The 25007-nt window shown below is 43.0% G+C and overlaps 3 protein-coding genes across 4 annotated transcripts; all 3 read right to left on the minus strand.

Annotated features, from left to right (window-relative positions):
• Positions 1 to 567: 567 nt before the first annotated feature.
• On the minus strand, positions 568 to 15797 carry LOC310824231 (uncharacterized protein). The gene is made up of 12 exons (XM_083697063.1): positions 15655 to 15797; positions 15488 to 15557; positions 15274 to 15386; positions 15003 to 15057; positions 14722 to 14811; positions 13923 to 14611; positions 13272 to 13700; positions 12708 to 13019; positions 12480 to 12629; positions 12311 to 12386; positions 3350 to 4153; positions 568 to 1801 (listed from the first exon to the last, which is right to left on the minus strand). Exons 7-11 carry the CDS (start codon positions 13614 to 13616, stop codon positions 4083 to 4085), a joined length of 954 nt encoding a protein of 317 aa, XP_083553189.1. The 5' UTR covers positions 13617 to 13700; positions 13923 to 14611; positions 14722 to 14811; positions 15003 to 15057; positions 15274 to 15386; positions 15488 to 15557; positions 15655 to 15797; the 3' UTR covers positions 568 to 1801; positions 3350 to 4082.
• A 3863-nt stretch (positions 15798 to 19660) lies between these two features.
• LOC310824232 (uncharacterized protein) lies at positions 19661 to 21971 on the minus strand. Its single transcript, XM_083697064.1, has 5 exons — positions 21853 to 21971; positions 21202 to 21630; positions 20638 to 20949; positions 20410 to 20559; positions 19661 to 20316 (listed from the first exon to the last, which is right to left on the minus strand). The coding sequence occupies exons 2-5, from the start codon at positions 21544 to 21546 to the stop codon at positions 20221 to 20223; spliced, it is 903 nt and encodes a 300-aa protein (XP_083553190.1). The 5' UTR covers positions 21547 to 21630; positions 21853 to 21971; the 3' UTR covers positions 19661 to 20220.
• A 176-nt stretch (positions 21972 to 22147) lies between these two features.
• LOC310824233 (uncharacterized protein) lies at positions 22148 to 24545 on the minus strand. Of its 2 annotated transcripts, none has more exons than XM_083697065.1 (6): positions 24325 to 24545; positions 23418 to 23487; positions 23204 to 23316; positions 22933 to 22987; positions 22652 to 22741; positions 22148 to 22541 (listed from the first exon to the last, which is right to left on the minus strand). In XM_083697065.1, the coding sequence occupies exons 1-6, from the start codon at positions 24336 to 24338 to the stop codon at positions 22155 to 22157; spliced, it is 729 nt and encodes a 242-aa protein (XP_083553191.1). In that variant the 5' UTR covers positions 24339 to 24545; the 3' UTR covers positions 22148 to 22154. The 2 variants fall into 2 exon arrangements, with proteins under 2 accessions (XP_083553191.1, XP_083553192.1); XM_083697066.1 differs by lacking the exon at positions 24325 to 24545 and adding an exon at positions 23585 to 23727.
• Between the last annotated feature and the right edge of the window lie 462 nt (positions 24546 to 25007).

Genomic DNA, 25007 nt, shown 5'->3' on the forward strand with positions numbered 1-25007 from the left:
TCCATGAAGACCCCCTCCTCTGTACCCAAGTCCCCCTACAGCCCTGCTACGGCCTCCATCAGGACCCCTTATCCTGTACACAAGTCCCTGTCCAGCCCTGCTGGAGCCTCTATGAGGACCCCTTCCCCTGTTCTAATCAATCAATTTGACACATTGCTAATAGCGAGTGATGCAGTCCATAAGAGAAAGAAACAGAGGTCTGATCATTTCAGATGCATAAACAAAGATACACACGCAACTTGAATAGAGTACAGACCTGTAGGCCTATAGCACAGTCATTAAACATCATTAAAACAACAGCAAGTGTAAATAAACTTCTGGTTGTTATGTCACATAAAGCAAGATGTTGGCTAAAGCGATCTTGAATTTACACAAAACAACACTTTGGGAGACTTTGCCTATTTTTATTTCTGCCGCTGGTGAGACTCGAACCGGTGACCTTCGGATCCACTCTTCCCCCCCATTCAAAAACGGAAAAGGCGATATTTTTAATTTTTCTTTAATCGTTTCGAATACATACTGACAAAAAAACTAGTAGATAATGGAAGAGAAGCCTCAATTTCGCTCTCTCTCTTTCTTTTCCCTCTTTTCTCTCTTTTTTCTCCTTTTTCACACCTTCTTCCCCCCCTTTGGCACAGTCGGAAGAGCATTAGACTTTTAATCTGAGGGTTCAGATTCAAGTACATGTTCAGGCAAAGCTGCATTTCACTTCAGGATCTACTCCAACAATCGTAGGAGATTGGGCATCTCTCCATTAACAATGCGTTTTTGCTTTCCGTTTGGGGACGAAGTCTTACATGCTCACAACTAAAACTCCCTGACCCTGACATGATTTGAACACGCAGCCTTCAAATCATGAGTCAGACACACTACCATTGCACCACAAGGTCCTTGCAATGTAACTGTCATTTCAGACAATGTGAATCCCAAAACCAAGTTTGGGAAGTTGATGAGATGATTACAAAAGCTGGAAACAGAACACCATGTGATCGCTTTTACTGCAAGTGTCTGGATAACTCAGTTGGTAAAGCATCAGGCTTTTAATGAGAGGGGATAGGATTCAAGTCCTTCTTTGGAATGAAGTCCATTTTGCTGCTAGATCGACGACATCCTTGCAACAGTGGAAAGAGATTGTTCATCGTGCTTTTCCATGTCGTGTTAACTCACAATTAACATAACGCACCGCCACACAAACAATGACAAAACACACCAATAACAAAAACAACTTGCGTTGTTAAACGTCAGTTGGTTCATTTGGGTGTTTCTACAACACCGAGACACGCACACCAAAATAAGAAGAAAGAAGAAAGAAGAAAAAAGGCACGCAAAAAAACACATCACACAGATGCGCCAGTCCGGAGCCTTAACAGGTGAGTGGTAGCGTAACACAACAGATAGCAATTATGGGCTAAGGTTACTTCATCTAATTCAAGGATATTACAAATTCACACTTAATGAAGCAACAAAGACGATTTCGGTTAAAAATAATAATAGAATAATAGAAATCCACAATGCATCATTGAGCTGGAAATGACAAACATCTGTAAATAAAATAATAAAAATCCCCTATAGGTTTCCTCCCGGTTATATCGGTTGGACAGCGAAATAACAAATGTCTCAAAGTAGGAGTAATTCGTCTGAAAAGGAAAAGCTACAGGTCGCCAGCATCCTGTGTTGTTCACATACGGGCTCCTCTCTCCTCCGCAAGTCCTGTTTCTCTCGCCGAGTAACAACTGGTGCACCCTGCCCTCCCGCGATAGAGAGAATGGTGTGAATTGGAACCCTGAGGTGAATTGGAAAGCTATCACAACAAGCAAAATCACAACAAGCATACAACAACAAAAGACGAAACGAAAAAAAAAGTAAAAAAAATCAATTTACAGTTATATATTTCCCATATCATTTAGTCATTCTCATCAATATCATCATACTGACCGAACATGGCATTGTCATTTACATAACACTCACAACTAACACCTCTACTTCTGCAAGCGGTGCAGAGGCCCTTCACTTCATTACTGACGGGAAACTGGGCCAAGCTTCATTGCTTTCAGAGTTACAGCTTAACCTGGGATGAGTGGGCACAGGCTGGCAGTGTGTGTGTGTGTGTGTGTGTGTGTGTGTGTTTGTGTGTGTGTCTGCGTGCGTGTGTGTGTGCGTGTGCATGTGTGTGTGTGTGAGTGTGTGTGTGTGTGTGTGTGTGTGCGCGGGTGTCTGTGCATGTGTGTGTTTGTGTGTGTGTGTGTGTGTGTGTATATGAGGCAGTCAGGCAGTGGTGTGTGTGTGTGAAGAGGATGGTCGTCAGTGTTTAAGGATGGACAGAGCAGTGGAATGACTCTTGTCTCCAGTGCGGAGGAGAGGATACGTTCGACCCATTGTATCTGTGTTGGTCCACTTCCACAGGGGAGAGAATGACTGGATGGCTTTTCAGAAATCATTACGCTGTCTAACACATCTCATATGATCTCCTACAGTACTACAGTGTGTGTTTGTGTGTGGGTGTGTGTGTGTGTGTGTGTGTCTGTGTGTTTACCCGCAAGGGGGCCCGGGGAATGGCCGGGGGATTTACTAACTGACATTCCCGACAGGAAGCGCACCACCTACGCACCTCTGCCCGAATCCCGGGCCAATAAAATCGAGCCATTATACGGTGCAGTGTTTTGTCATACCCTAGATGGCCCGCCATGGGGTTGAAATGAGCCGCCTGGAAGACCATTTCGCGGCGGCTGCGGGGAACCAGCAACTGGGTTACTTCCTCCTGACTATGTGAGTCACGACTTACTCGATATAACCTGTCGCTGATAATCGCAAAATAGGGGTGGGCGCGCACTGTGTCTGGCCGTATCAAAGTACCATCAATTGCTATCACTTGGTCAAAGGCTGATCTGAGGGTCTCGTCACGAGACTGCTCGAGGGGGAAGTCGCCTAGCAGCGGATAGTTCGGCGAGGAAGTCTCGGGGTGAGGCGCCCCCGCCGGCTCCGGCTCCCCGGCAGTGTCGCGAGGCGCCGCCTCGGCACAGAGCACATTACACGCCACACACCTCCCTAGCTGTCGTGCACGCATCCCGGTAGCTCTCTTTACCGCTTGAGGAAACCCCTCCCAATCCACACCTAGAATCAGGGGATGCGTGAGGCGTGGGCTAACCGCCGCCTGTACTCTATGGTTTTTCCCCTCAAAATTAATTTCGAAAGCGACCACCGGATATTCGTGAATGTCCCCATGCACACACCTCACCCGCACCCTCGATGCCTTCAACAATGCCCCCGGCCGAACCAGGCGCTCCTGGATCATGGACTGCATGCAGCCCGAATCCAGGAATGCCTGGTGCGTATCATGTTGTATCCTTACCGGAATACGATACGCCGCTCCTGGTCCGGGGGGAGGGCCCGGTATGTCGCCGATGCGGACGACCCGTCCCACGTCCATCGCCCAACACTCGGCCTGCACGTGGCCCGGCCGTCCGCACCGCCAACACACCCCCCCTGTCGCTCGAGGTGCTCCCTGTGGGGCCGGGGTTGGTTCCGGATGGGTGCGCCCCTGCCATCTCGTCCTCGGGGCGGGCGCCGGCCTCTCTCCTTCTGCTCCCCCGGCTGGGCGTTGGCCCCCACCCCCCTTGCCGCGGGGCCGGGGTTGGTCGTTGTGGCCCCCGCGGTGGGAGGGAGAGATGGTCCTCGGCCTGTCCGACGGCGGTCTGGAGGTCCTGGGGGCGGTGGTACTGGACCTTGGGGGGACCTGGTGCCGCTCCGGTCCCCGGCGCCGGCCCGCCGACCCTGGTGAAGTCCTGAAGGAGGGCCCTGTCGGTGATCCTCGCCGCCGTTAGTTCCTCCAGCGTCGTCTGCTGGGTCTGCTGCAGGGCCGTCTGCTGCTCGAGGACCAGCGCTATCCTCGACATTGCCGCTGCTAACGCCTCCATTCTGCCTTCCCTCTGTGTCCCAGGTTGGGCGCCAATGTAACGAAGTCCGTTGTACACAGAGGCAGACGCAGTATCGTAGTGAGGGATTTTGTCCCGTTTATTATCACAACCATTCACTTTATCGGCTTTTCAGCCCGTCTCAAAGTTCTAGCGGCTTTTCAGCCCGTCTCACAGTTCCTGCGACTTTTCAGTCGTCTGTCTCGGAAGCCACTCCTGTCGTTCCCAGCCCACCTCGCCTTCTGAAATGGCAGAAGCACACACATCTTAAACATTCGCCGGCGAGACTTAATTCGCAGCAGGTGTGCAACAAAAGTCTCGCCGACACAACCCCGGCCACGGTCCTGTAGCTCCCTCTACAGGCCGAACGCTGCATGTCCCCCCACAATGGTATTTCAGGCATTTGAAATATAATAAATATTTGCCACCTGTTGACCTGTGTCTCAGTATGGTTTGAAATCCAACAAACTTGTGACTAGGATGACTTCAATGGATCCGTCTCACACACGCACACGCACACACACACACACACACACACACACACACACACACACACCCAAAATAGCAGCAGCCATCTGAGTGGATTATGGTTTGCTGTAATTTGTAACCTCTGGTGGCCCAGTGTTGACTGTGTGCGTGAGAGAGAGACAAACACAGAGAGACAGAGAGAGTCAGTCAAAGGCAGAACAAGAGGTGTGCATATGCATGTGCGTGCGTGCGTGCGTGCGTGCGTGCGCGTGTTTCACACCAGGGATCTCCTACACAGTGTGGATGGGAACCAAACAAGACAGCCTGAGTCCCAGTAGTCATATTTCAATGTTCATTACTCAATGTCCCATGAACCACCATGTTTAACGTAGTCATAACATGAGGCTCTTTAGTGGTTGGCCTCTCTAAGCACAAACACTGACAGTAATGCATTAGAACAGTGTGTTGGGCCGTGAGGCAGAACACCACCTTAAAGGTACAGCTCATACTGTACACACACACACGCACACACACACACACACACACACACACACACACACCACACACACGGAGGAATGCATTACAATATTCCCCCACAAAACAGAGCTTGGGAGGGGCCGTGCATTTGCTTTTTAAGAGAGGCACCTTTGATCTAAGATTAAACCTAAAGTAGCACATATCAAATATAATTTCCAGCAAATTCTAACATTCCTTGAACTCTTCACTCCCCCCCACACACACACACACACTCCCATCCCACACACATACACACACAACATACTATCTTCAGCAGGGCCTTCACTTTACCGCTGAAAATACATTTCAACAGAACATGAGGTCATGTTAGCCATGATAAGAGCATGGTGATGGAAATGGACCAGGGCCAGGGAGCCTTCAACGCTTCACACCCCCAGACAAAGACAGGCCAAGCTGGCAGAGAATCTGGGGAGATGCCGGTGGGAAAGGGCCAGCGTGGTGGAGTGTGTGTGGGATGGGTGTGTGCGTGTGTGGGATGGGTGTGTGTGTGTCCAGTTCACATGAAATGCGGAGGTCCACGAGGCTCAACGGAAACCACTTTAGATAGCCTTACAATATCCAAACATTGTCTTATCCGTTTGACTTGAGGATCATTTGTACTCTTTTATATCGTCGTGCTATCAGGCCTGGTCACAGGCCAACTTCCTCCACTGATACAGAGAATGTGCGTCACTGTTCATAGTTCATAGTTGTTGAGTCTATTCAATGAGATCAAATAGAATCAAATCCAACTTTATTTTTAGAACACATTTCACGCACGGATGCAGCACGATGCACTTTACAGGAATATGAATAAAAACAATTCAAAGACAACGAGACAAATCATAAGAGGATAACAAGTAAAACAGTCCTGGGAGTTTAAGACAGTCAAAGCAGAGAACAAGTGAGGCCTGTAGATGAGTTAAAAGAACTGAAGGACTGAAAGAGTAAAAAACAATGATCTAATAGAGTTTGAGATGATCTCAAGAGCACAAACATTTATTTGGTCGTCAGAAGTATTAGCGAGACGTCCATGCCCAGACGTTCAGTCTGCTACAACAGAGCCATTTAGCGTTTTCTTTTTTGTAAGTGTTCGTGTGCTCGGGTGCCTGCATGCGTGTATGTGTGTGTTTGCGTACATGTTGGCTCTTGATAAAATAAAGTTCCCCTCTGATGTTCAAAACGAATCTTGTTTTGACATACGAGACAAATTCAGCAAGATAAGATGAGAAAAGCACAAACACAGGAAATAAGATGTGAGTAATTATTCACACATTCAATCCAAGGAAGAAGTCTCACTTTTAGATGTTTATGCTACCATGTAAGGTGTTTGTGGACCAGCAGTAAATACGTAGAAACTATCAACCAATCGACCACTTTTTTCCTGACACCATTTACATGCGAGGTCTACGGGGTGATAGAGGAAAGCTGTTTGTCTTCACATATCTGTGTGAGATTAAATTCAGTGCTTATGTTTAGCAACATCTGTTCCAAATTTTCCTTCTCAGAGCCTTGCTTGGCAAAGTTTTTGCGGGGAATTTTATCCTAAGCTCTTGAGTAGCATTGACTGTGAAGAAAAGCTTTAAGAACTCTTCATAACAAAAGGAGATGTGGCCAGCCATTTGGATGCAAAAAAAAACGAATTGCACCTTTAAGTACTATTCACTCACAACAATGAAAGTTCCACCGGCTACCCTTTTGGGTTGTTGTCTGTCCCTGTGACAGAACCCTTGAAAGACCCCTTTTGGGTTCCAGGTAGAACTGTCCGTGGGAGAGGGGGACAGCCGAATAACCCTTTCGGAACCCTCTTTCTGTAAGAGTGTATACTGTACCAGGGGAGGCTAGTGGAGGTAGAAATCGGAGGATGGAATGAGCAATGGTATCAAACACACTCCTAATGAATGACAGATGACCGTTTCACTGTCCTACTGTGGATGTCTGGTGAATAGACCCTTTGTCCATCCTGTTGAAGAGACAATGCTGATGCTGCTGATGGACCCGGCGGTGAAAAGGTTGTATACAGTTGATGTGATCTCTGTGACGACCAACAACAACCAACAGGCTACCTTCTCGTAGACACCCACCACATACCAGGGTGGGGGAGGCTGGTGGAGGTAGAAATCGGAGGACGGGATCATTGTCACGCATGGAATGGAATCAGGAATGATGTTACCATACCATTCCTCATTCCGTTCCATGCATGACAATGAGCCTGTCCTCCAATGTCTACCTCCACCAACCTCACCTGTTGTATACAGTACCTGTATATGCTATCCTGGTATGCAGAGTGATAGATGAAACAGTGATAAAAGCATCAAGGTGGACAGGGTTCCCAATTATACCAGAGGCCTCTTCATGTTGTCAGTTGAGGACACCAACACACCCTGCCTGTCTGCCTCTGTCTGCTGGGACACATCCTGAAAGGGCAAGCTGTTGCTCCAGATACCACCACTGCTCCACAGGAGATATGTGAATGTGTGTGTGTATGTGTGCGTATATGTGCGTATGTGTGCGTGTGTGTGCATGTGTGTGTGGGGTGAGGGGGCTGGGGGGGTGGGTGGGTGTGTGTGTGCGTGCGTACGTACATGCGTGCGTGCTTGTCTGCAACTACTCCCTGTGTTTGAAAGGGACTACAACTTTAAGAACTACAATCCCTAGAGGATGTTATACCTCTCATGTCTCATGAAGCTCAGAGTAGCGGTCCTAAAGGCCTGAGGTGTCTCACAAGTCGTATAATTATTGTCCTGGATAAAACTCAGTCAGAAAACTGCAGAATACTGTAGACATTCCTACAACATACACACCAGGGGAGGCTGGTGGAGGTAGAAATTGGAGGACAGGCTCATTGTAATGCATAGAATGGAATAAGGAATGGTATCAAACACACCTATACCATTCCTCATTCCATTCAATGACCCCGTCCTCTGATTTCTACCTCCACCAGCCTCCCACTGAAGGATAGGTGTCTTCTGAGGAGATATGATGCAGTATGAGGACCATGAGAAAGTGAAAGCCAACAGTTTGTCTGTGATGAATTAAAGGTAAACAAGAGTATATCCACATTGACCAGGAGCTGTCATGTTCAAAGGTTGAAGTGAGAGACACAGTGTGAGTGTGTGTGTGTCATCTCCAACGTACAGGCTTGATTGAGTGTGTTTACACTGGTCAGATAGAGAGACCTCCTGGCCTGTCTGTTGCTGCTGCTGCCTTGGCTGACCTGGCTTTAATAGAGCAGGAGGGGGACGTGGTGGAAAAGGGCCAGGGGTGGGGTGGGTGTGGGTGTGTGTATATGTGTGTGTGTGTGTGTGTGTGTGTGTTGGGTGGGGCTCAGGACAGGTGTTGTGGGCAACACTTATAGGTTATGGAAAATGACCAGTCAGACACTTAGCCCATCTATGTATGAGGATATTAGGCTAGCAAGATCAGTATTCTCTTTTAAATCTCTTCTTAAAACTCATGTTTATAGACTAGCCTTTAACTGAAAAATGAATGTGTTGTGTTTTACTGTTTATCTAGTTAAATTTTTTGCTAAAGGTGCTTTTTAAATAAAGTTTATTATATTTTTTATTATTGTTATTATCATTGTTATTATTATTATTATTATTATTATTATTATTATTATCCTCCTCCTATCTGTCTAAACCTACTATGAAAGAAATACATAAACAAGAACATTTTCAGATTATTATTTTTTTATTTTCTGAGGAGCTGCAATTTCAAAAGTCCCCAGTATGGGAAGCAGCAGCCCTTGGGCATCTCCTCATCTTCGTTCACAGGACGTACCGTTGCCTTCTTGTTTTTAAAGCAACGTTTAACTATTGTCCAGAAGGACAGTTTAGATTTAGGAACAGACCCAGGCATACATAGCTCAGGGGACTGAGCCTCAGATGGCAGAAGGTCATTCTCACCAAGAGGATAGACAGCAAACGGCCAGGTTTGGTCGACTAGGACTAGGATCTCCAGAGCAGACATTGAGTTCAGGGAGTGGTATAGAAATGTGTCACTTTCAGCCATATTTATAGTGTAAAATGTTGTGACGTCACGGTGCCCTTTGTGTGATGTCATAGTGCCATTTATACAAAACTGTGGTGTTTGTTTTATTTTTACAGACCTGGCACGATGCATGTGTAGCCAACTAACCATAGATAAGCATTGAGGCACTGTTAATCTACCATTATATCACTGATTCAGAAAAACATTTCATGGAGTTTAACAATATTAATATGCGTTTAGGCTATGGAGTTATTATTCCCTTAAATTTACATTTTTGACATTTAGCAGTCGCATTTATCCAAAGCGACTTGCAAAAGAAAGTTAGACAGTTTTAGTTTCTGCCTGTATGCTGGGATCAGATGAATAAGAGCGTGGTCAGACAGTCCCAGAGCCGCGCAGGGAACTGCGTGATTGTTAAAGTCCCCAAGGACAATAACTGGGGAATACGTGTTCTCTATCTCACACACACACACACACACACACACTTCTACGGTTATGGTGCACGATCAGGACGATAGGAAATGATGGCTCTGGCTGTTCGTCATTACCAGAGCTGTGTAGGCCTAAATGAAGAGTAGTGTCATTCAAATTCTTGTGATGTTAGAAAAGAAAAGGTGTTGATTGTTCTCCATCCTGACTCTAACCCTAACCCTAACCCATTTCAAATGTCATGCTGGGTTTAAAAGATATTGAAGAGAGAAAGCCAAATAGAGTTCCTAATCTATCTCTAATATAATGTAGGTTTATTCCATATTCACAGTTTTGATCAAAGCATTTGCATTATCTATTTGAGATTATGGAAGATGTTGATTGGTTCTGTAGCAAATGTTTATATTAATTTGGACTGAATGAGTACTGATGAGAAGCAGAATGTTTCAATTGTACCGTGTTTTTTTTTCATTTGCTCAGGTCATACATAACCTGTTAAACCAGAGGTTTAAATAATAAAGGAATGACCTGGAATCAAAATAAAAGGGGGAGCCTCCAGATTAAATCATCATATACTGTATTTCTGAGGTGATCAACTCCAGATTAACAAAGATGAGCTAGAATAGGAAAACAATGTTAGTGCAGAAGGTACCTCAAAGAAAGTAGTAATTTTATTAAAAATATATACAGTATTTACGTCATATACATTTTATCCCAACACATTTCACAGGAGCCAATCAAACACACTCACAGCAGTCACTCTAACCTACCTGTTGTAGACTCCCACAGACAGCTGTTTTGGGAGGAGCGGGGATAGGCAGATGGTTGGTGTGTTGTGTTAAGATGTGTATAGGTACACAAGAGTAGGTTATGCTGAGTGAGAGTGGGTGTAGGCCCACTGTATGGGTACTAAGGTTGCATTTTGGGCTCATAGGAATGTCTCTTTGCCTTTTAAAGATGAGGAAACTTGCTGCCAAACATGTCTTACCTTAATTGAATGATTTAGAAAAGTAGAGAAGTCCTGAGCGATTATTACAGAAACATATTGAATTCCCTTTTGGATGATGAAAGGAAGGGTGGTAGCTATAGAGATTGGCCCAATAGTTTACTTCATATGGTTGGTTTGTTATTACTTAACATATGCCATTTAGCACACGCTTTTATCCAAAGCGACTGCATCGAACCCCCAAACTAAGCATTGTTAGCACTATGTCTACCAACTGAGCCACAGAGGACCATTATTACGTCCCTTACAGTCGTCCCCCCTCCAGACAAAATGTGCAATATACAGTATGTCATATTACAGTACATAGAGAAAGTACAAGAATTGCTCTGTTCTGATAGGTCAAACGGTGACACCCCCCCCCCCCCGTGACCTCAACACTGCAGAAGAAAAGGTAGAGCAAGTGAGGGTGTTTAGACTGGGGCACTTGTAGCCTTGAATGTCTCTCAAAAGCACAGGGCTCTTTACTAAAATGCAATTATTTTTCAAATCAAAGGGCAATCATAGACAAACCCATACAAACTCACAAAGAAAGAAAAAAAGAAATACAGTATGAGTTCTCCATCCCATCCCTGTCTATATATCATAAGTGATACTCGCATCATACCTTCATGCTGAGGTTATAGTACCTTCGGATATCCTCTGGCACTCTGTAGCTCCTAAACATACACTCTTCGAAAAAAAAGTTCCCAAAAGGATGCTTTGGCTGTCCCTGTGGTAGAACCCTTTTCCACAGAGGGTACTACATGGAACCAAAAAGGGATCTTCAAAGAGTTTTCCCACAGGGTCAAGTCGAAGAACCCTTTTTGGTTCTAGTAAACGTAAGAACCTTTTTTTTTTTCTTCTTCAAAGAGTGTAGCAGAGGCAAGTCAGAGGGAGAGTTTTATATGTGTCTTGTATGAGTGTTTCAAAGACAAGAGAAAAAAAAAAGAGACAAAATTGTGCCAAAAGATTAAGATGATTCTTTTAATTGTCAATCTGTTTTGATACTGCATACAAAGGTTGTAGCTAAAGTGTTTTTTTCCAATGTTGTAGAAAAAGTGTGTGTGAGTATTGATATATTGATTAGTGTTTTGTTGATCTACATTATGAAACTCTAGCAGCCCAAAGGCCTTTTAGAACTTTTAATCTATTCTTTGATCTATGAGGACTGAAATAGTGAGGCAAATGCTGTTGACTGTGTGGTTAAATACAAACAACTAACATACAATGTGTGAGAGTGGGTGGAGAGGAGAGTTGGATTATGAAACGTGATCAATTCTGAATGTAATTCTACAGTGGCACTATTTCAGTAAAGGTAAAAACTGGACAGCATTCAAAATGGATTCTCAGCATTCTTAAGTGGTAAAGAAATATGGCAGAGCCATTAAATTCAGGTCTCAGTGTCCTTTTAGGTCAACGTGAGCCAGCCAATTCATGTGAAGTACAACCATTTCTTATACTTGTCATTGCTGTTTTAGTTTTCCTTAAGCTGGACACACTGTACAGTAGAGTGTGATATCAGCATCATGCTGATTTGTGTCAATGTGTAAGACTATGGAATATGATGAAGCCAGAGATTCCTGGCTGCTGTTACAATCATGAATTTGAAATCTTGATGTGTGCTTTGTTTTTGAATATGTGCTATGAGGTACAGCTTTTAGGAAAACCTACAAACAATAAAAAGTGGAAGCCAAATTCAACCACTGTGCTGCCATGTATTATTTTTTATGTCTGTGGACATACTGACAGTGGGACAGTGAAGCATTTTCTCTTCTTTTGGCTCTACCCTCGACAATGAAACAATTACTTTGAGGTTATAGAACGAGATTCTCAGCTTTTATTTGATGGCTGATTGCATGGATATTGGTTTCACCATTCAGAAATTACAACGCTTTTGGAGTGTATTTTTTCAGGTGTCCATCCTTTAAAATCACTCTTGACACAGAGGTTAAACATGTCAAAAGTGTGTCCGCCTACTAAGTAAATTGTCAAGTTGTCAAGTACTCACCACCGCAGTGTTCTACTGCTTCAACGCAGCATTCAGCTGCCTCAGTGCTGCTCGCCAGTGTCATGAGCCCAGCAGGCTGTAAACAAAGACAATGAACAGTATAAGAGTAGGAAAAACTGTATTGTATTTCATCTTCATGATGTAATTCAATGTGATATTTATTGCTTACCAGAACCACTCCACTGAGTTCAGCTGCAACTCCACTGCATTTAGCTGCAACTCCACTGCATTCAGCTGCAACTCCACTGCATTCAGCCAACTCACTGCAGCTTTCAGCTTCCTCTCCAATGCTGCACACCATCGTCATAAACCCAGAAGGCTGTAAACAAAGATAATAGAACAGTATAAGAGTAGGAAAAACTCCATCTATTAATTAATTTATTCATTCATTCATTACCTTAGGGAGCTGTGGAGTCATCGCTGGGAGGACACATTCCAGGGTAATGTGTGATTCCTCCTCTGTGAGTTGAATCTCCATCTTTGGGTCCAACTGCTTACTTTCCCTTTTGATCTGGTCTATAGCCAGCTGGATAGACCTGCTCACCTCTACCTGGGCAGTCTTCTGAAGGAGCTGTTCCAGCTCCACCTTGGTGTTGTCAGAGGACTGGTCACCCAGGCAAGCCATATGTGGCTCAGTCTCGCTGATGGTAGAGGAGTCCTCAGCAACCGAGTCCACTGACATGGCATTGTCACTGCTCTCCTCAATGGACTGTAAACAGACAGAGTAAAGCATCACTTTAAAACTCATTCTGTAGTTGGTTCATGGAGTACACCAAACATATATAACATGAATGATGATTATGATGTATATGCTGTACTGTCCACAATTATATAAATATACATCCAGTATCATAATACATTTCAACTACAAAAGAAAACAAGTTTAAGATTTAAAAAGTCAATATAATGGACCAGCACTAAACAATTAAATAGAGCATTTCAGATGGCTCTTATTTCTTACCACAGTGGCCAGGCGTGGTTCTAGCTCCTCTTCAGGGAGGTCCATGGTGTTGAGGTCAGCCTGGGTCTTCAGACTGACCTGGACCAGCTCCTCCAAAGCATTCTGCTGAACAGCCATCCTGTCCTCCTGGATGATCTGGTGGATCGACAGTCTGAGAACCTTCTCAGTATGTGCCTGAGCAGTCAGCAGAAGCTCTTGTTCGAAAATCTTGGTGGTGGAGCCCTCCACCATGGTGTCCATAGAGGCCTTGTCATTGAGACTAGCCATCTCTGCCTCAATCTCTCTAATGGTGGTGGAGTCCTCCATCTTGGTGTCTATTGAGGCCTGGTCAATAATGGGCGCCATCTCTGCCTCAATCTCTCTGATGGTGGTGGAGGCTTCACTAACTGCATTCACTGATGTGGAAATGGCACTGGTCTCCTCTATGGACTGTAAACAGACAGAGTGATTAGGTCTAAGCATAATTAAAAGCACACACCCCGTAGCAATCTCAGAGCACACTAAACCTATACAACATAAATTATGATTATCATGTGCCTGTATTGTACCTGTATTTACAATTGATTAAATATAACATATCACAGATACAATATAATGGACCAGCATTAAACAAAATCAAAAAGAGCATTTCAGATGGCTCGTATTTCTTACCACAGTGGCCAGGCGTGGTCCAGGGTTACTGGTAAAGCCCACACATGCTTGTGTGAGCTGAAGCACCACCAGACACTTGGCCGTGACCAGAGCCTGTAATGCGGTACAGCTCAGACAAAATGCTCTGGACAAGACCGGAGACTTGGGAGTGGTGGAGAAGGCCTTGCCCAATCCCCTCTACTGCCTCAATCCAGGGGAAAGAGCAGAGGATCTTGTCCAACTCACTTCTGTTGAGTTCACCCCCTGGGCCCAGGGGAATTTTCTGAAGACCACCCTCACCATGTCCTGTGACATGTCCTTGCTTAAGGCGGTGGGTCGTCGCCATACTGCCGCAAGTACTTTGTTGCGGCTCGGGCGACCAGCCCACAGATCTCCTGGACGGCAGCACCCTTTCTGGCCTTCATCATGGCCCTATCAGACTGCTGAAAACTGTTCCCCACTGGCCCGTCCTCTAGGAGATGCTTTAATGATAACCTCACCACCTCTGGGATGAGGTCCTTTTTGGTAGACCTGAGGATGGCCTGCAGAGTGAAAACCTGGCCTCTCTTCCCGTGTCTCTTGTCCCTCTTGGGCCCAGCCACGATGGAGTTTTGCAACCCGGAGAAGACAGAGAGGAGGATCTTACTCGCACCCATTTCTGCTGCCGGGCGGAGCTTCTCTAAGAACATCTGCAGCCCCTCTGTGGTTATCTTTATAAGAGAGAAAGAGATGGGAGAGAGAGAGAGAGAAAGAGTGAGTTAACTCAACCAAGGTTTGTCTGGTGTTCCAGGAGCAGACAACAGGATGTGGTGATACATACTATTCTGTAGAACTGCCTAGAGAGGTGCTGCTCTCTGCAGAGCTCCTTCTCCATCTTCTCCAGACAGAGGAGCCTCTGTCCATTCCAGGCCTGGAAAAACATCATTATGTCAGTTTCAACATTTAAATAGTAAGGGAAATGTGACACTGGTCCATCATTTAATTAAGTTGAATATAGACCGACATACTATTGTAAATGTTACTGCTTACTCTACAACATTAAACTCATCTCAGTGATTTTCTGTGAATATGTATGTAGGCCTACTATGCTTTCATCCTTACCACTTCAGCCATATAGAGCTCCCTTAACTCAGCTTTCAAAGGGAAGTCAGGAAACCTATAAAAAAATGTATATGTAAGATCTCTCTCTCTATCTATCAATGAATCACAATATACATCATATTATTAACTGGACATCTAGTTTCTAACTTTTAGAGTGAATTGTACTATCTATAATTGAAGAATAGGTTACAGTGTAGCAAGCAGTTGACTATTTCTGGTAAGTATCTATTCCTGAGTAGTATCTATTTCTGAGCACCAAAGCTTAACTTACTCCTCCAGGAAGACCCTTCCAGCCATCAGCCAGTCCTTCATGTCGTTTAGGGTGATGTTGGACGGGACTTTGTCCTGGTCCTTCATGAGAAGGAAGTGTCTCATGAGCTTTTTCTGCAATATAGAGTTCTCCATTAGTACAGTAATAAAACAGTAAATATTGTTGATTTTGGCAAAAATATGTTTCATTGAATGATTCAACAAAACAAACTTACCTCGGCCAGAAACTGTGCCTTTCCCACTGAGTATAAGGCTTTATTGGGCAGGTCGCCATCCATTGCAATCCTACAGAATAAGAACATATGTTATGTTTAGCTCGAACATAATTTTACACAGGAGTAAAAAAAAAAAAGTCCGCTTTAGTAATGTGAGAGATACGTACCTGACAAAGAACAATGAATGCTACTTAAAAACAGAAAGTGCTATTAAAAGAGGTTACGGCGGAGTATAGATTGGTGTCAAATAAATTGAGATTGATGCAGAACGTTTCTATCTAGATGCTTGAATGCATGTCATCTTGAGCACTGTGACGCGCACATTGTTGCGCAGTGCACGGCAAAAGCCATTTTCTCTACTGTAAAGTGATTGCATCACATCAAAGAATACCATCACAATATCTGAAGACAAACGTGCTAAACCTGTATAGAAATCTCAAAAGGAGAATGAAAATAAAGCTATTTAAGCAACATTGTTGTGCGTGAAAATATTTTATTTGATATTCAAGACATACAAGTGGTCATGTGGCTGAACACCGATTTTTAAAAATATATCTTCTAACTTGTGCAGTTTTACACACTGTCTCAATGTCTGGGATAATTAGGACATATTCAAATATATTACTGTAGGAGTACATTTAGCAGCCAAATATTATACATATGATTGTCAGGGCTGTCATGGTGATGAGAGAACGCGTTTAAATAACAGTATCAAACAAAGTGCATCATGTGAGAAATAGTCTATCTTCATACCAACCTCTGTATGATTTTCTATTGCTTCTAAAAGAAAGTGGAGAAAGTTAGTCAACTGTACACTGTGTTGACATGGCTTTTTAAAACTATTCCGAATTAAATGGTTGTAACATATATATCAAATGGATATATATATAAATCAATGTCCACCTACCTTTTCTTTTGCATCTGCGCCGTTTCTTTTTGAACTTGCGTTTTAGTGGGTGTGTGTATGTGTGTGTGTGTGTGTGTTGGGTGGGGCTCAGGACAGGTGTTGTGGGCAACACTTATAGGTTATGGAAAATGACCAGTCAGACACTTAGCCCATCTATGTATGAGGATATTAGGCTAGCAAGATCAGTATTCTCTTTTAAATCTCTTCTTAAAACTCATGTGACTAGCCTTTAACTGAAAAATGAATGTGTTGTGTTTTACTGTTTATCTAGTTAAACTTTTTGCTAAAGGTGCTTTTTAAATAAAGTTTATTATATTTTTTATTATTGTTATTATCATTGTTATTATTATTATTATTATTATCCTCCTCCTATCTGTCTAAACCTACTATGAAAGAAATACATAAACAAGAACATTTTCAGATTATTATTTTTTTATTTTCTGAGGAGCTGCAATTTCAAAAGTCCCCAGTATGGGAAGCAGCAGCCCTTGGGCATCTCCTCATCTTCGTTCACAGGACGTACCGTTGCCTTCTTGTTTTTAAAGCAATGTTTAACTATTGTCCAGAAGGACAGTTTAGATTTAGGAACAGACCCAGGCATACATAGCTCAGGGGACTGAGCCTCAGATGGCAGAAGGTCATTCTCACCAAGAGGATAGACAGCAAACGGCCAGGTTTGGTCGACTAGGACTAGGATCTCCAGAGCAGACATTGAGTTCAGGGAGTGGTATAGAAATGTGTCACTTTCAGCCATATTTATAGTGTAAAATGTTGTGACGTCACGGTGCCCTTTGTGTGACGTCATAGTGCCATTTATACAAAACTGTGGTGTTTGTTTTATTTTTACAGACCTGGCACGATGCATGTGTAGCCAACTAACCATAGATAAGCATTGAGGCACTGTTAATCTACCATTATATCACTGATTCAGAAAAACATTTCATGGAGTTTAACAATATTAATATGCTCAGATGAATAAGAGCGTGGTCAGACAGTCCCAGAGCCGCGCAGGGAACTGCGTGATTGTTAAAGTCCCCAAAGACAATAACTGGGGAATACGTGTTCTCTATCACACACACACACACACACACACACACACTTCTACGGTTATGGTGCACGATCAGGACGATAGGAAATGATGGCTCTGGCTGTTAGTCATTACCAGAGCTGTGTAGGCCTAAATGAAGAGTAGTGTCATTCAAATTCTTGTGATGTTAGAAAAGAAAAGGTGTTGATTGTTCTCCATCCTGACTCAGAATATATCATTTCAAATGTCATGCTGGGTTTAAAAGCTATTGAAGAGAGAAAGCCAAATAGAGTTGCTAATCTATCTCTAATATAATGTAGGTTTATTCCATATTCACAGTTTTGATCAAAGCATTTGCATTATCTATTTGAGATTATGGAAGATGTTGATTGGTTCTGTAGCAAATGTTTATATTAATTTGGACTGAATGAGTACTGATGAGAAGCAGAATGTTTCAATTGTACCATGTTTTTTTTTCATTTGCTCAGGTCATACATAACCTGTTAAACCAGAGGTTTAAATAATAAAGGAATGACCTGGAATCAAAATAAAAGGGGGAGCCTCCAGATTAAATCATCATATACTGTATTTCTGAGGTGATCAACTCCAGATTAACAAAGATGAGCTAGAATAGGAAAACAATGTTAGTGCAGAAGGTACCTCAAAGAAAGTAGTAATTTTATTAAAAATATATACAGTATTTACGTCATATACATTTTATCCCAACACATTTCACAGGAGCCAATCAAACACACTCACAGCAGTCACTCTAACCTACCTGTTGTAGACTCCCACAGACAGCTGTTTTGGGAGGAGCGGGGATAGGCAGATGGTTGGTGTGTTGTGTTAAGATGTGTATAGGTACACAAGAGTAGGTTATGCTGAGTGAGAGTGGGTGTAGGCCCACTGTATGGGTACTAAGGTTGCATTTTGGGCTCATAGGAATGTCTCTTTGCCTTTTAAAGATGAGGAAACTTGCTGCCAAACATGTCTTACCTTAATTGAATGATTTAGAAAAGTAGAGAAGTCCTGAGCGATTATTACAGAAACATATTGAATTCCCTTTTGGATGATGAAAGGAAGGGTGGTAGCTATAGAGATTGGCCCAATAGTTTACTTCATATGGTTGGTTTGTTATTACTTAACATATGCCATTTAGCACACGCTTTTATCCAAAGCGACTGCATCGAACCCCCAAACTAAGCATTGTTAGCACTATGTCTACCAACTGACTACCAAGTGAGGGTGTTTAGACTGGGGCACTTGTAGCCTTGAATGTCTCTCAAAAGCACAGGGCTCTTTACTAAAATGCAATTATTTTTCAAATCAAAGGGCAATCATAGACAAACCCATACAAACTCACAAAGAAAGAAAAAAAGAAATACAGTATGAGTTCTCCATCCCATCCCTGTCTATATATCATAAGTGATACTCGCATCATACCTTCATGCTGAGGTTATAGTACCTTCGGATATCCTCTGGCACTCTGTAGCTCCTAAACATACACTCTTCGAAAAAAAAGTTCCCAAAAGGATGCTTTGGCTGTCCCTGTGGTAGAACCCTTTTCCACAGAGGGTACTACATGGAACCAAAAAGGGAAGAGTTTTCCCACAGGGTCAAGTCGAAGAACCCTTTTTGGTTCTAGTAAACGTAAGAACCTTTTTTTTTTTTTCTTCTTCAAAGAGTGTAGCAGAGGCAAGTCAGAGGGAGAGTTTTATATGTGTCTTGTATGAGTGTTTCAAAGACAAGAGAAAAAAAAAAGAGACAAAATTGTGCCAAAAGATTAAGATGATTCTTTTAATTGTCAATCTGTTTTGATACTGCATACAAAGGTTGTAGCTAAAGTGTTTTTTTCCAATGTTGTAGAAAAAGTGTGTGTGAGTATTGATATTGATTAGTGTTTTGTTGATCTACATTATGAAACTCTAGCAGCCCAAAGGCCTTTTAGAACTTTTAATCTATTCTTTGATCTATGAGGACTGAAATAGTGAGGCAAATGCTGTTGACTGTGTGGTTAAATACAAACAACTAACATACAATGTGTGAGAGTGGGTGGAGAGGAGAGTTGGATTATGAAACGTGATCAATTCTGAATGTAATTCTACAGTGGCACTATTTCAGTAAAGGTAAAAACTGGACAGCATTCGAAATGGATTCTCAGCATTCTTAAGTGGTAAAGAAATATGGCAGAGCCATTAAATTCAGGTCTCAGTGTCCTTTTAGGTCAACGTGAGCCAGCCAATTCATGTGACGTACAACCATTTCTTATACTTGTCATTGCTGTTTTAGTTTTCCTTAAGCTGGACACACTGTACAGTAGAGTGTGATATCAGCATCATGCTGATTTGTGTCAATGTGTAAGACTATGGAATATGATGAAGCCAGAGATTCCTGGCTGCTGTTACAATCATGAATTTGAAATCTTGATGTGTGCTTTGTTTTTGAATATGTGCTATGAGGTATAGCTTTTAGGAAAACCTACAAACAATAAAAAGTGGAAGCCAAATTCAACCACTGTGCTGCCATGTATTATTTTTTATGTCTGTGGACATACTGACAGTGGGACAGTGAAGCATTTTCTCTTCTTTTGGCTCTACCCTCGACAATGAAACAATTACTTTGAGGTTATAGAACGAGATTCTCAGCTTTTATTTGATGGCTGATTGCATGGATATTGGTTTCACCATTCAGAAATTACAACGCTTTTGGAGTGTATTTTTTCAGGTGTCCATCCTTTAAAATCACTCTTGACACAGAGGTTAAACATGTCAAAAGTGTGTCCGCCTACTAAGTAAATTGTCAAGTTGTCAAGTACTCACCACCGCAGTGTTCTACTGCTTCAACGCAGCATTCAGCTGCCTCAGTGCTGCTCGCCAGTGTCATGAGCCCAGCAGGCTGTAAACAAAGACAATGAACAGTATAAGAGTAGGAAAAACTGTATTGTATTTCATCTTCATGATGTAATTCAATGTGATATTTATTGCTTACCAGAACCACTCCACTGAGTTCAGCTGCAACTCCACTGCATTTAGCTGCAACTCCACTGCATTCAGCTGCAACTCCACTGCATTCAGCCAACTCACTGCAGCTTTCAGCTTCCTCTCCAATGCTGCACACCATCGTCATAAACCCAGAAGGCTGTAAACAAAGATAATAGAACAGTATAAGAGTAGGAAAAACTCCATCTATTAATTAATTTATTCATTCATTCATTACCTTAGGGAGCTGTGGAGTCATCGCTGGGAGGACACATTCCAGGGTAATGTGTGATTCCTCCTCTGTGAGTTGAATCTCCATCTTTGGGTCCAACTGCTTACTTTCCCTTTTGATCTGGTCTATAGCCAGCTGGATAGACCTGCTCACCTCTACCTGGGCAGTCTTCTGAAGGAGCTGTTCCAGCTCCACCTTGGTGTTGTCAGAGGACTGGTCACCCAGGCAAGCCATATGTGGCTCAGTCTCGCTGATGGTAGAGGAGTCCTCAGCAACCGAGTCCACTGACATGGCATTGTCACTGCTCTCCTCAATGGACTGTAAACAGACAGAGTAAAGCATCACTTTAAAACTCATTCTGTAGTTGGTTCATGGAGTACACCAAACATATATAACATGAATGATGATTATGATGTATATGCTGTACTGTCCACAATTATATAAATATACATCCAGTATCATAATACATTTCAACTACAAAAGAAAACAAGTTTAAGATTTAAAAAGTCAATATAATGGACCAGCACTAAACAATTAAATAGAGCATTTCAGATGGCTCTTATTTCTTACCACAGTGGCCAGGCGTGGTTCTAGCTCCTCTTCAGGGAGGTCCATGGTGTTGAGGTCAGCCTGGGTCTTCAGACTGACCTGGACCAGCTCCTCCAAAGCATTCTGCTGAACAGCCATCCTGTCCTCCTGGATGATCTGGTGGATCGACAGTCTGAGAACCTTCTCAGTATGTGCCTGAGCAGTCAGCAGAAGCTCTTGTTCGAAAATCTTGGTGGTGGAGCCCTCCACCATGGTGTCCATAGAGGCCTTGTCATTGAGACTAGCCATCTCTGCCTCAATCTCTCTAATGGTGGTGGAGTCCTCCATCTTGGTGTCTATTGAGGCCTGGTCAATAATGGGCGCCATCTCTGCCTCAATCTCTCTGATGGTGGTGGAGGCTTCACTAACTGCATTCACTGATGTGGAAATGGCACTGGTCTCCTCTATGGACTGTAAACAGACAGAGTGATTAGGTCTAAGCATAATTAAAAGCACACACCCCGTAGCAATCTCAGAGCACACTAAACCTATACAACATAAATTATGATTATCATGTGCCTGTATTGTACCTGTATTTACAATTGATTAAATATAACATATCACAGATACAATATAATGGACCAGCATTAAACAAAATCAAAAAGAGCATTTCAGATGGCTCGTATTTCTTACCACAGTGGCCAGGCGTGGTCCAGGGTTACTGGTAAAGCCCACACATGCTTGTGTGAGCTGAAGCACCACCAGACACTTGGCCGTGACCAGAGCCTGTAATGCGGTACAGCTCAGACAAAATGCTCTGGACAAGACCGGAGACTTGGGAGTGGTGGAGAAGGCCTTGCCCAATCCCCTCTACTGCCTCAATCCAGGGGAAAGAGCAGAGGATCTTGTCCAACTCACTTCTGTTGAGTTCACCCCCTGGGCCCAGGGGAATTTTCTGAAGACCACCCTCACCATGTCCTGTGACATGTCCTTGCTTAAGGCGGTGGGTCGTCGCCATACTGCCGCAAGTACTTTGTTGCGGCTCGGGCGACCAGCCCACAGATCTCCTGGACGGCAGCACCCTTTCTGGCCTTCATCATGGCCCTATCAGACTGCTGAAAACTGTTCCCCACTGGCCCGTCCTCTAGGAGATGCTTTAATGATAACCTCACCACCTCTGGGATGAGGTCCTTTTTGGTAGACCTGAGGATGGCCTGCAGAGTGAAAACCTGGCCTCTCTTCCCGTGTCTCTTGTCCCTCTTGGGCCCAGCCACGATGGAGTTTTGCAACCCGGAGAAGACAGAGAGGAGGATCTTACTCGCACCCATTTCTGCTGCCGGGCGGAGCTTCTCTAAGAACATCTGCAGCCCCTCTGTGGTTATCTTTATAAGAGAGAAAGAGATGGGAGAGAGAGAGAGAGAAAGAGTGAGTTAACTCAACCAAGGTTTGTCTGGTGTTCCAGGAGCAGACAACAGGATGTGGTGATACATACTATTCTGTAGAACTGCCTAGAGAGGTGCTGCTCTCTGCAGAGCTCCTTCTCCATCTTCTCCAGACAGAGGAGCCTCTGTCCATTCCAGGCCTGGAAAAACATCATTATGTCAGTTTCAACATTTAAATAGTAAGGGAAATGTGACACTGGTCCATCATTTAATTAAGTTGAATATAGACCGACATACTATTGTAAATGTTACTGCTTACTCTACAACATTAAACTCATCTCAGTGATTTTCTGTGAATATGTATGTAGGCCTACTATGCTTTCATCCTTACCACTTCAGCCATATAGAGCTCCCTTAACTCAGCTTTCAAAGGGAAGTCAGGAAACCTATAAAAAAATGTATATGTAAGATCTCTCTCTCTATCTATCAATGAATCACAATATACATCATATTATTAACTGGACATCTAGTTTCTAACTTTTAGAGTGAATTGTACTATCTATAATTGAAGAATAGGTTACAGTGTAGCAAGCAGTTGACTATTTCTGGTAAGTATCTATTCCTGAGTAGTATCTATTTCTGAGCACCAAAGCTTAACTTACTCCTCCAGGAAGACCCTTCCAGCCATCAGCCAGTCCTTCATGTCGTTTAGGGTGATGTTGGACGGGACTTTGTCCTGGTCCTTCATGAGAAGGAAGTGTCTCATGAGCTTTTTCTGCAATATAGAGTTCTCCATTAGTACAGTAATAAAACAGTAAATATTGTTGATTTTGGCAAAAATATGTTTCATTGAATGATTCAACAAAACAAACTTACCTCGGCCAGAAACTGTGCCTTTCCCACTGAGTATAAGGCTTTATTGGGCAGGTCGCCATCCATTGCAATCCTACAGAATAAGAACATATGTTATGTTTAGCTCGAACATAATTTTACACAGGAGTAAAAAAAAAAAAGTCCGCTTTAGTAATGTGAGAGATACGTACCTGACAAAGAACAATGAATGCTACTTAAAAACAGAAAGTGCTATTAAAAGAGGTTACGGCGGAGTATAGATTGGTGTCAAATAAATTGAGATTGATGCAGAACGTTTCTATCTAGATGCTTGAATGCATGTCATCTTGAGCACTGTGACGCGCACATTGTTGCGCAGTGCACGGCAAAAGCCATTTTCTCTACTGTAAAGTGATTGCATCACATCAAAGAATACCATCACAATATCTGAAGACAAACGTGCTAAACCTGTATAGAAATCTCAAAAGGAGAATGAAAATAAAGCTATTTAAGCAACATTGTTGTGCGTGAAAATATTTTATTTGATATTCAAGACATACAAGTGGTCATGTGGCTGAACACCGATTTTTAAAAATATATCTTCTAACTTGTGCAGTTTTACACACTGTCTCAATGTCTGGGATAATTAGGACATATTCAAATATATTACTGTAGGAGTACATTTAGCAGCCAAATATTATACATATGATTGTCAGGGCTGTCATGGTGATGAGAGAACGCGTTTAAATAACAGTATCAAACAAAGTGCATCATGTGAGAAATAGTCTATCTTCATACCAACCTCTGTATGATTTTCTATTGCTTCTAAAAGAAAGTGGAGAAAGTTAGTCAACTGTACACTGTGTTGACATGGCTTTTTAAAACTATTCCGAATTAAATGGTTGTAACATATATATCAAATGGATATATATATAAATCAATGTCCACCTACCTTTTCTTTTGCATCTGCGCCGTTTCTTTTTGAACTTGCGTTTTAGTGAGCAGTCTGAAAGTCCCATCGTGCGAGTGTCGTTTCCCAAATAATAATATAAAATCCGCAGCCAGAGATTAGCTTGTGCGGTGTCCACACTTCCGGTTTCCACTTCATTTCTATGAAATGAAAAACTGCACGACTCAAGCGGTCTCTGTCTTTCACCGAGGCGCCATCGATGTGGTAGCGGTATAAGCTTGTACGCATAATTCTCCAAACCCCTACCTCCTTGTTTGGGTGCCACCTTGCTGTGCAGAATGTCATAGTGTGACATCACTTCATCTCGATTTGATGAGAACCTTATCACGCGCTGAGTTACTGTATTTTGGATTAAAACACTGCTGCGTGCACCACAGCTCTGTCCAAATGCGCGCGGCGCGCTATAAAACAATCCCAAGCTGTCGTGCATGAATACTGTGCATACATTCAAACATACATACATGTGTAGTAAACATTTCATAATCTATACAATCCATCACTTTCTAGGTAGGATAGACATGAGATGGACCTTCCTTGCTCATTGACCACATCGCAACATATCACTACCACTTGAAGCCAAAAAGTGACGAGTAGCATTGGTGATGAAAAGTATATCACATGTAGGTTATGCATGGCTTGCATATAGACAGCTGCGATCTGCAACT

This window comes from Argentina silus, assembly GCF_951799395.1.
Source record: "Argentina silus genome assembly, chromosome: Y".
NCBI classification, from domain to species: domain Eukaryota; kingdom Metazoa; phylum Chordata; class Actinopteri; order Argentiniformes; family Argentinidae; genus Argentina; species Argentina silus.